We start from the raw sequence: 12649 nt of genomic DNA on the forward strand, positions 1-12649 counted from the left end.
TTCACGTCATATGACTGCAACGTTTTTGCAATACAATATCCTTATGAATAAAATATAGTTATGAAATATTCAACAAAGTATTTTTCCAATAAGAAATTATTATTAACAAAATTGACATGTTTGTATTTATAGGCGCTGATGAGAAAGAGCAATACAAAGCTTATGGAAAGACCTTTAGGAAAATGATAATTGATTGTTTGCAAAAAGATCCATCAAAGAGGCCGACTGCTACTGAACTACTGAAACACCCGTTCTTTAAGAAAGCGAAGGACAGAAAGTATTTAACACAGACGTTGGTTGCTATTGGACCTAGTATGGAAACTAGGGTGCATAAGGTAAATACATTTAACAGATTGTAACTGAATGATGTATTCTAATACAGATTCATACTTTATACTTGTATCGTACTATCGACATCGATATTTAAATAATTTTTACAAGATTTGAAAAAACTAAAGTAGTGCTGTTTGAAGTACCTTAAAATTTACAGTATCTTTCATCTTGGTACGTATCTCAAAACATTTTTTTTTATGTGGAAATAGATATGGTCTTCTCATTCAAAGTCGCGAATAATACTAATTTTGAAATAAACATAGTATTGTAATTAAATTACGAAGTGATAGGAGCTGAAGTTAAGTGGATAGATAAAATAAAATAATACTTATCGAAATCAAATTGAAATCGAAACTAAAAGATTACGGAATTTCATGGAGAGAGCTCTGTTTTTGCTGGAATATTCCATTGCATTAAAATGGCTATCAATTTCTATTAATTTATTACCGTCACTGACAAAGCCAGGCTTAATGACGTCATTGAAATGCGCACTTTTTAATGAATCAGTATAGTTACGTAAATAAATTGTCAATAAATACCACATGGGTATGGCTAATAGATAAACCCATGACGCAGAGGGATAATCATTTAGAAGTTTATTACGTGCTAGTAATTATTGGTAATAGCATTTGAACTGTATAGTTGTCGCATGATAAGCTGGACAAATGCTTACCTGGCTTATTATCTCCACAAAAGGAAATTACACTGTCGCCTACCATTTCTCTATAAAATTAACATCTTACCTAAGGACTGCGGTTGCGTCCGAAACAAGTCGGGCCCTCCCGATAAATACGCGTGAGTAAACCGTTACAACCGTTGACGGGTAGAGAATGCAACAGGCTTTAATTTTGCCATTGTACTTGTATTTAACAAATAATTATTTGAATAGATATTATAGAATTCTTATTTCTGGCCTTTATTATCCGTTGATATGTGCTTTAGAAGTATTCTAAAGAAACCACTAACAATCGACGAAGGCAAAAATCGTGAGGAAGTCTGGATTTCAAATATTTCGATAGGAAATCGCCAACCTGCAGTGTAGTAATATGCTGAGCAATGCTCAAAACCTCTTTCTCTATTCGGGTAGAAGCCTGTGTCCAGTAAGATGTGTACAGGCATATTTTAGATGTATTATCCAATTGTGTTGCATTTATGAGTAAAGGTTCAAGGTCCAACTCTCTTAGTATACTAGCCTATTTGGCCATTCCTTTAAAAATCCATCCCATGTCGTTATGCCAACGTGTCCTAAGCTCTGCTCTTACCCCATCTTTACCCTGCACGCGAAACACGTGGCCGCGTATATGAATATTATAATTGTGATGTTAGATGATAAATAATAGCAACAGTAAAAAAGTAAGCAGTATTTCTAAAACATGACGTACTAAATATGCTTAATCTCATTAATTGTAGTGTTCAGCATTTTTATATAAACGTTCTACATCAGCACATATTCTTACTTTGTTGAATCTGCACAATGCTACTAAACTGCAACAGTAATCTGTATGACCTTCCTGCTTCATAATGAGAACTGTAAATAGGAACATTAGTATAAATAATTATTATCATTGTATGAACATGCAATGTTTGCATTTTTGTATTGTGCAAAAATTGAATCTGTACGTATTCTGTGCTTGAAATGTAACACGAACATTTGTTTTCTAAATAAGTTGTCAAGATAAATAATAATATCGTTTTACACCGATGATTCGTAATACTGATGAGTAGGACTGATAATGATATGAAACTTATAAATGTTAATGAAAGGAAAAATGTCTAGTAAATGCTCGTTATTGATCGCATACAATATTTTATATGTAATATTTTTTATTATTATAGCATAGCGAGTTGGCCTTACACATCTTTCTATGTTCATCTGAAAATTATCAGAAATAAATGAAATTAAAATTAACATTAGTTATTTAAATTTGGATTGAGTAAATAACCAAAATAAGGACCAACCGCATAAAAAAGTCGAAAGAAATGATTTCTCAGAACAGTTTTTATCAAATTCGCTTAAAATGAAAGAAAAGGACGGCTGTGAGTGACGGTTGGTAACACCACCTACCTCATTCAACATATTCTATTACCACTAATCGATCTTAAAAACAAATAGATTGAATTTCAATTCTAAGTGAGTAATGTATTTTCAGGCAAGCAAACGTCAAACGGGTGCCTCTGGCAGGCTACACCGCACGGTGACCGGTGAGTGGGTGTGGAGCGAGGAGGAGGAGGAGCCGGCTCCCGAAGCACCGGAGTCTGATGAGGACGTGTCGCCAAACGCCGAAGACAAGAGGCCTATGAACCAGCTGCAGAAGGCCGACTCGAGTGGCAGCGATAATGAAGGCGGGGAAGAGGTTTGTTTTAATTGGTTTTGGTTTAATAAAGGGAGCGGGGGAGCTATGAGAAAGGAGTTAATACAAAGACGTAAAAAACTTTTTCCTCGTCTTAAATCTACTTTTTTAGCTTGTTATCTTGTCCATACTTGTGAGAAAAATTGTGTAGCAGTGCCGAGTCTATGACGCGGCCTCGTCCGACGTCTTTTCTTTTTGTACACGGTCAGAAATGAATCTCCCATTGAAATTTATTATGAGACCTAACAAATAATTTCTACATTAGAAATCTATTTAAGAACTACTGTATGACAATATAGGATTGCTTATAGAGTTGCTTATACAATATGGCAGTTTGTAAATCGGATTTATTTATCAATTTTTTGTTGCTTACCAAACTGCTGAACTAGCTTCAGCTCTTCTACAAGTATTTCTGTCCCACAATTAAAAAATCCTCCTCTTTTATGATTAACTTAACTATAACTAGAGTTGCCATTAAACTCAGCCATATCTGTCTGCCAAATAAATCAGTAATGCCCGTAAGTAGTAGCCCGTAGTAGCCCCTAAACAGTCACATAAGTAAGTGTTCGGGAACCTTCAAACGGTCCCTCTATCTAAATTCTGTTTCACCATGCTATAGGCTACTTACTCAAAGATCCCTTAGTTAGGTGACTATTGCAGAGGTACTGAAAAATCTTTTGTCGATCAATTATTCGGTTATTTTTTTTATTGTTATTTAGCCGAAATAATAAAAATAAAACATGTGATTTCAATCAGTTTATTTAAAATTGGGATCTGCACATTTTTATAATTAGATTAATAATAAAAAAATATTCTGCTTTAATTGTTGGCTGTACACATATGCATTTGACAAAAAAAGTCGCGGTAGCATTTTGACGTAAGTCAGACAGACCTGTTATTTTGAATGTTTTTTATGGTTTAATGCATAATGGCGGAAAAGAGAAAGCAGGTTGGTTAGGTCATGGCTCTAGCACAGAGACAATTTTGAATACTCGCTTTACAATTCTGCTGCAAGTTGAAATACTGATGCCGCCCTGCAGTATACCTAGATCTGCTATATATAGATAATAATTGATTGCCTGTCGCATAAAATCTAAGAGCACATAGTAGTTAGTTCATTGCATCGGTGCCACAAATTTATTTCTGTAAAAATATGATAGGTACACCATACAGATAGGCAGGTATGTAGATTGTTCAATTGTAAGATGCCCTTTACCGAATTCACTAAAAAAGGCAGTTATAAAATACTTTCCCTAGAAAACCTATATCGAATGATCTTTCTCATCATATTTATAAAAATCCTTCCATCTTTCACGTTGGATGGTCGCACGCTTCTATTAGGAACCTATTGAGACTACAGCTCCTATTGCTTCCACAGCTTCATAAAAGTTTGTGATCATTGTGGATTTTTGAATCGTGATAATCTCGGTCGATCACTTAAAAACGACAAAATACTGTCACCTAAGTGTTAGGAGGCTGACAATCCACCACACAATTATGAGGGCCCGTTTATGCTTTAGGTATCACTTAACCGTTGGTGAAATGAAAACAGTCCCTTATTTTGGTTTAGGTTGACACTTAAGTGTTATGTGTTGCGTGTTATTTTCTTTACTGATGAAAACGGGCATCAAAGCTTTAGAACACATAACACGACACCATTTGCATATTGTATTTATTCTCATTTGAGATTCAAACTTTTTTCGGAATTTTAGAATCAATTCTCACCTATTTTTCAGGAGCCACGACCGAAAGCAGAGGATGCGAAGAAACGTAATCTAACTGCGGATGGGGAGCCGCCTGTCATTAACTTAGTATTGCGATTAAGGTACGTTTGACTGTCGACTCCCGGTCTCTAAAAGGCAGATGAGCAATACGGCACCTTGACGTCAAGAGTTGCACAAAATGGTAGTCACGGCATGACCGATGCGGTATGCCGGACGTTTCTAATATTCTATCCTTCATTTGTCACTTCTGACATAATCCACGTACGAACTATTATAATGTCATATTCTATAGTGTATAGATTATACTAGATGTATAGATACTGCTCATAATCAGTTGTTACACCAGTTTCATTGGTGGAGCACAGGTAATATAAAATCGTGTTTTCCTCTTTTTTTATCCGGCAGTAGTGTTATCGAACTTACAAAGATAATAGGGTGGCGATCTCGTGGTGAAAAAAGCCTTCATCGGTAGCAAATGCCATTTTTGAAAATCATGTCATATAACGTTGATTCCCACGCCAGCTCCTCATTGTGGTTGAGTTGCATAGGTTTAACTCCATAATTAATATTACAGGAACTCGCGCCGCGAACTGAACGATATTCGTTTCGAGTTTATTATTGGCAAGGATACGGCTGAGGGTATTGCGATGGAGCTGGTGTGCGCTGGTCTGGTGGACCCTCACGACTCTGTGCCGATATCGATGAACTTAGAGAAACTATTGGACGCCCAAGTCACCGCTCAAGTTACCGCGCCTCCCAAGGCGGTTACATTCCATTTGGTAAGCATTCATTCAACGGTTAAGTCTCAGATTTTGGGAAGATACTTTGACAAAGATTACACTTTTATATCATGCTGTCTTGGTCACTAACAAGCAGAATGACAGAGACAAAATTACATAGTATAGTAGACTTTTAAAGTTTTTTTTCTATCATCTTTTAATGGATTGACTCAAGAACACAACGTTCGATGCAAATCAACAGTGATCAAATTGAATACTAATGAAAATAGTTCGCGTCAGAACTGTGTGAGTACCAGTACAACCGAAAAAGATGAGCTACCCAAAAACTTGGATGTTAACTATTTTAGGTTATTAAAAACTTTAATCAATATTATAATTATTACTTACAGAACTCGGCTGGTCCCAACGAACAGTTCGACGACAAAACGCTGATAGGATTCGCGCAAATATCAATTATCGATTAAGGAAAGGCACATCAGGGTTGAACAATGTAGTTTCGGAGGCATTGTGGTTGGCGGCCGGCGTCTAGCAAAATGTACTTGTATTTGTTTATGGTGCTAAAATGTGAAGGCTTCAAAAGATGACGGTAGATTTATTTTTCAGCGAATTCTGTGTTAAAATTGGCCATTATTTTATTTTCCACCGAGCCAAAGAATTTTAGTCTTAAAACTTAAATAAAAGCGTTGATGTGTAGTTGGTAAGATATTTTTGTTGTCTTGTTACTATATGCGTCTGCATATTCATATTATTAGTGATTTTTTTCATTGTAACTAACGAGTCGCTGTTAATGTCCGTAAAATCTGGTTAATTTTAGGTCTAGAAAACTATTACCATACATATCTTCACGTGTTCCTTGCATCGTAGATTTAAACGCAATATTCCACCGTCTTTGATATTCTACCGGTTAGATTTATAAGTCCCTAAACATACATAAACATTTATTCATGCATTTTTTCTTAATCTTTGTATTAATACACGAAATACAACATTGTTAAAAAAAAATCGATTAAATGAGAGAACGTAATTCTATTTGAGAAAAAGACAAGCATTACGAAATCCTTCCCAAAAATACCCCTATTGATTTGTACACTACATCTTTGAGAAGTAGCGAAAAGTGGGCAAATGTGTTTACGTAATATTTTACTGGTTTTTGGAAGCAAGCTTCTGAAGAAGATTTCCTTTTCTTTCATATTTGCACCTTTAAATTTCCCATTTGCGCAGAATGCATAATCAGGCTCTTATTGGACGAGGAAGACCTCCGTTCACGTAGAAATTTTGTGCCAAGATGTAGTGAGCATTTAAAAGTACTGAATCTATATTTTACTACATTTTATTTCGAAGTTGGGAGTTTTTAAGCTTATCCTATCAATTCTTAATTACAATACCTTATGGCAATTACAGAAACATACCTATTCCGGTCAATTTTACCATTACCAAAATTATTTTACTAAGTTACATGGTTGTCCTTTCAAACTTGTAAGGTAGCCCATAACTCTTTAGAATGCCCTTCCGAATCATAAACACTCTCTCATTTAGGATTAAATAACCCTTTACTCGATAATGTACTTTGAAAGTGGTGTTCTCTTTTTAATCATTTTGATTTCTTTAGTCTCCCGCCTGCTTACGTTACCTGATGTTCTCAACAGACGTATAATGTTGCAATTTTAGTAACTCTTTTTTGGGAAAATGATTCTTTAACTTCCATTGGTGTGGACGAGCGGGCGGTTTCAATATCATTTCAGGCATTTTGCTTATAAGTAAGGATTAAATAGGTACACGAACGTTCTCTTATGAGTTTTTTTGTATTATTATTATTAGTAGTTTGTGAACACTCAATGGCTATTTACAGGGAAATGTCTCTCGTATTTCATTTTTTGTTCCTATACTGAATGATTCTAAGTTCGGACATAATACTTGAACAGCGTTGTGTGTTAAGGTTTCTGTTTTCGCCGTGCGTTGGTGTGTTTACGTGTGACGATGTTTATAAACATGTGGTCATGCTTGGCTAGCAAGACTTCGAATGAATAACGATTTCCAAGGCTAATGCTATGCAAGCATACCCGTCTTTTTCCTTTTAAACGGATAAATTGCGAGATTTTTGCCTGTAAATAGTCAGTTAACGGCCCTAACACATTGGACTCGCCCCAAAACTTCTGACTCCAAAAATTATTAGTTTAAAACGAATTATGTACAAAAATTAATCATTTTAATACGTAATATATTTTGTTATTGTTTATACGAATTATGAACGTTTGGTTTCTTAATATTATTAGAATTTTAGTCAAGTAAATTGGTTATTTGTATTTCAGAAGTATACATGCCTATTATTTAAGGTAATGGTCGGTAAATTATACATTTATTTTAATGCCATATTTTTCATTGCACATGACATGATTTTCGTGTTTTGGTGCTTAACTCAAAATTTGCATATGTGGTAGTAAGATAAATATTTTAAATATCATTTTCTCGTAACATACTCGTAACATCAGTTTAGACTATAGCCTATAAAATATGTCTAGGATTAAACAAATTTCAGATTTGCATACATGTTTGACTGTACTTGTATGTCAGATTATTTCTTTTCCATGATCTGAATGTATGTAAAGTTAGGTTAGTGCAGTGGTGGTCTAATCAACATTAAAAAAAAATGTGTAGATCTTTACATTCCTTTTGATATAATTGTTACTTAAATTTAGTTGTAGAAGCTTATTGTCAAAGAATATGTAGTACTATTATAATGTGTTCTCCTATAAGGTCTTTTATAAAAATATGGTGGTAGGATTAAAAATATTTTCTACGTAAAGAAAATGTAGGTTACACTTTTTGGGTAAATGAGTGCGCTCAGCCTCTGGATCTGATATTATTGGTCTGTCTTCAAAAATATATATATTTTAATGTTGTAGAAATATTGGCTTCTTATATTTAACCTGAAAGCATCCATCTTCAAGTTTCAATAAGCCCTTTTTATTATAATCAACATTGTCAGTATTAGTTTGTACTTTGCCGTAGGAACTTCAAGTATTAACAATATTTCATACTAATTCGCGTCATGTAGGTTTTATATTGCGTTTGCTGAGTTCCTACATTTTTTTATGGTCACCACTGTCATAGTATTATAATGTATTTGCACGTAGGTTTGTAACTGCACAGGTTTTATTCGATATGTACCGATATGTTTGCACACTTAGTACCGTATGATTCAAGTTGTCTGTTTATGTTTAAATGATTAAACAGTATACAGACTTGTGTAATGAGTCAATATTTATCGTCGTTTAGCTATAGTGAGGTCGGCGCAGGCGCCGTTCGAAATGTGACAAAATAAAAGACGAGCGCAAAAGCTTTGAAGACAACATACTCTCAAAGATTGAAGAACGCAATCCGATTTGTAAATTATTAAGACAAACTGAGGTCAATGTGTTTGATGTATTGGGAAACTATTTCCACTCACAGAAGAGATTTTAAGCAATATCATTGTAGTAGATTATTTCTTTGATGCTTTACTGATCGGTATCGTAGCTTTGTGTTGCGCTTGACCTCGATACAGACACACAGAGAGTTAAGATTCGGTTTTCAATTATCACAGAAAATCAGCGTTATGATGTATAAAACCCCCTGGTGGAAATTTGCTGAAATGGCTTATAAATGTGATTGTGTTCTCCAACTTTTCTTGCTAATTTCGTCAAAGGCGTGAAGGCAATAGGTCTTCTAACTGTTTATGCATCAAAATAAGTTTTTCGCCTTCGTCAAACTTGTCTTGTCAAGTTTACTCTTAATTAAAGGACTTTCCTGATTTAACATTAATATTTCAGCTCTAATTGTATGAACAGATGGCCATAATGAGAACTAAGAGTTAATATTAATTTTGAATAAACGTCGTTGTAATTACTCATAGGCCTATGAAGAATTATGAATCATCTAGTAATAATATATACGAGATTTTTGAAGTATTATTTTCTACAATCAATTAATTATTATTGTATAATTTACTAATTATAGTATCAGACGTACTTCCATTATATGTATATGCATATACAGGGTTATTAAATTACTAAAAATCTTTTGTTAATATAGTTTGCTTTTGGGCTTGTTACCGACACTGTAAATTGAACCTTATATCTACTTTATTAATTATGTTTCTTGTTTGTAAGCATATCTTTATACCGAAACATAGTATCGTGGTGTCAAATTGATTTTTGGGAAATAAATGAGAAATTATACGAGTTTTTAATGTTATTTTTAGTGATTTATGGTTGTATACATGCTTGGAGCGTAAGTGATGTCCCAATAATTGTCATGTGTTACTAACTATGCAATGTGTGTACAAATATACTAATGGTCTATCTATTAATACTTTCTCCTACTTTTAAATTTAATTTCCTTTATCAGTTTAGTTGTAAGAGATAGGATTTACCCTAATAAGGCTGGCCTAATGTGTAAGTAGGTAAATAGTGACGCTTGAACTATCGTAAATCTTGGTGATTTGATTACAACTATAGTTAGGTGGCGTATCACACGAAGACTGTTTGGATTAGTTGAAAAATATTGATATTGATTGAAGAAATGATCCGGGGCCGACTACCACATCTTAGAGAAAGACTGCGGTTATGAAAGAGAGGTCGATCTACACCAAGTAGTGCCTTTTCGCTTGACCTCGATACAGACACACAGAGAGTTAAGATTCGGTTTTCAATTATCACAGAAAATCAGCGTTATGATGTATAAAACCCCCTGGTGGAAATTTGCTGAAATGGCTTATAAATGTGATTGTGTTCTCCAACTTTTCTTGCTAATTTCGTCAAAGGCGTGAAGGCAATAGGTCTTCTAACTGTTTATGCATCAAAATAAGTTTTTCGCCTTCGTCAAACTTGTCTTGTCAAGTTTACTCTTAATTAAAGGACTTTCCTGATTTAACATTAATATTTCAGCTCTAATTGTATGAACAGATGGCCATAATGAGAAGTAAGAGTTAATATTAATTTTGAATAAACGTCGTTGTAATTACTCATAGGCCTATGAAGAATTATGAATCATCTAGTAATAATATATACGAGATTTTTGAAGTATTATTTTCTACAATCAATTAATTATTATTGTATAATTTACTAATTATAGTATCAGACGTACTTCCATTATATGTATATGCATATACAGGGTTATTAAATTACTAAAAATCTTTTGTTAATATAGTTTGCTTTTGGGCTTGTTACCGACACTGTAAATTGAACCTTATATCTACTTTATTAATTATGTTTCTTGTTTGTAAGCATATCTTTATACCGAAACATAGTATCGTGGTGTCAAATTGATTTTTGGGAAATAAATGAGAAATTATACGAGTTTTTAATGTTATTTTTAGTGATTTATGGTTGTATACATGCTTGGAGCGTAAGTGATGTCCCAATAATTGTCATGTGTTACTAACTATGCAATGTGTGTACAAATATACTAATGGTCTATCTATTAATACTTTCTCCTACTTTTAAATTTAATTTCCTTTATCAGTTTAGTTGTAAGAGATAGGATTTACCCTAATAAGGCTGGCCTAATGTGTAAGTAGGTAAATAGTGACGCTTGAACTATCGTAAATCTTGGTGATTTGATTACAACTATAGTTAGGTGGCGTATCACACGAAGACTGTTTGGATTAGTTGAAAAATATTGATATTGATTGAAGAAATGATCCGGGGCCGACTACCACATCTTAGAGAAAGACTGCGGTTATGAAAGAGAGGTCGATCTACACCAAGTAGTGCCTTTTCGCTTCCACAGCAGTCTAGCTTTAAAATGTAGTGGCTGGCCCCAGTAGGTAGGTACGAAATAAGGAAGCCGACAACTCGCTCTTAGTTTGGCTTTCGTATTCGTAATTCATAATGGTAGTTAGGAGGTGTAAACAAATTGAAAACACGGTGATAAGACAAAGCCATAACGTTAGGACTTCATTCAAGATTATTTTTTATAAGTTTAGCCATATATGCACCAATGTATATTAATTTTAGTTTTACACCTGATCCATTCTCATTTTAATGTTAATAATACTTCTTTCTAGTTTGGATCAATCTTCTACATATCTCACCAAATTGTATATCATAGTCTGAATCACCTTACCTATTAACTATAGTGTAATAAATAAAATAATGTGTCTCAGCGCCAATATACATATGTATGTACCAACACATTTGATCCAATGTTTGATACCAATTTTATTAACGTAGTAATTTCTGTAACAATAGTCATTATTGTTTTAAATCACCAGGCGTATTGGATAGCTCCATTGACAACGACTAAGTTAAAGATCAAAATATAATTTTCGATAGCGCTCTATATTCATGCACGAATGAATAGTTGAAATGCCAAGTAGGGGCTAAACATACGAAAAAGTCGGTATCTACCATTCAATACCCATCCCCTTTTTTTACCTGGGAAAATCCTTGTGAATATTCTCCGCCTTGGAAAACGCGGAGAGGAATTCTCCCCCTCTCCCTCTAAGACTTTTACCACCGGAATGCTCCCTTTCCTTACCCCCGTCCGTACGAAGGATCACGGGACCGCGATACAAACGTATCACCATCCCACGCGACCATCCCCACCGAATACACAACACTTCTCATAATTAATCCCTTTTTTTGCGATTTTCCTAACATTTGTCAACAGCTATCCAATAAGCCGGCACGCAATGAAAGACAATATTGTATTCCATGGGCCTAACCCTCACGTAGCGACAGGGTACCGTTCTAACATAACTCTACCGTTTAGACTACCGTATGCTTACGATAATACTAACTTAGAAACTACAGCCTTATAATAACTTAAAAAAAAATGTAGCTTCTTGTAGTTTATTTATCGAACATTTTATAAGACTGCTACAGCAGTTTTCTGTGGCATTTCAGACAAGGATAGATATTTTATTATGTATGTCCATCTATATAGTTAAGTTATATGCACTATACTTGTAGTAATTTTCGAATTTTCACCAGCATTTTTATAATACTTAAGTGTTTGCTTGAATGTTGCTTGCCAATTCTAAACTTTCGGGACAAGGTGATATAGGCTATTTTTGCATGTAATACTAACACTGTAATCTGCTTATGACTGCGATATGTAAATGTTTACCGCATAAAGTCTAGAAAACTGACTGGATATTTGTTTTGATACGCTGACGTCCAGTGGCGTAACAATATGGTGGCAATTCGGAAAATGACACGAATTCAAGATTCCCTGTACAGAATTGTAAATATTTATTAAGTCTTAGGTAACAAGCATGTCTTATATATGTTACCTAAGTCTAAATAAAAAAAAAAACCTAATCCCATAAAATTGCCAAGGACGTCGAGACGATTTAATTACGTGACAGCATCTTGGCAAGGAAATGCTCATGTTGCTTTATGAAAATAATTGTCCCATTTTTATCTAATCCCATTCTTGACCCGGGTCAATTGTAATGGACTTTCCGCGTTTTGGTGATATTAAAAACGTCTACAGCCGGTTTCAATTACTGGGAAGC

The 12649-nt window shown here is 34.3% G+C and overlaps 1 protein-coding gene across 3 annotated transcripts in view; it reads left to right on the forward strand.

The window, feature by feature from the left end:
* LOC113493921 (serine/threonine-protein kinase OSR1-like) overlaps positions 1 to 10485 on the forward strand; it is a 23136-nt gene extending 12651 nt beyond the window's left edge. For all 3 annotated transcript variants that reach the window (XM_026871953.1, XM_026871952.1, XM_026871954.1), the window contains exons 10-14: positions 133 to 335; positions 2484 to 2687; positions 4421 to 4509; positions 4983 to 5187; positions 5538 to 10485. In XM_026871953.1, the coding sequence (XP_026727754.1) occupies positions 133 to 335; positions 2484 to 2687; positions 4421 to 4509; positions 4983 to 5187; positions 5538 to 5612 (776 nt within the window). In that variant the 3' untranslated portion in view covers positions 5613 to 10485. The remainder of the gene's footprint in view (positions 1 to 132; positions 336 to 2483; positions 2688 to 4420; positions 4510 to 4982; positions 5188 to 5537) is intronic.
* Positions 10486 to 12649: the final 2164 nt, after the last annotated feature.

The sequence above is a fragment of the Trichoplusia ni genome, chromosome 5 (assembly GCF_003590095.1).
Source record: "Trichoplusia ni isolate ovarian cell line Hi5 chromosome 5, tn1, whole genome shotgun sequence".
NCBI lineage: Eukaryota > Metazoa > Arthropoda > Insecta > Lepidoptera > Noctuidae > Trichoplusia > Trichoplusia ni.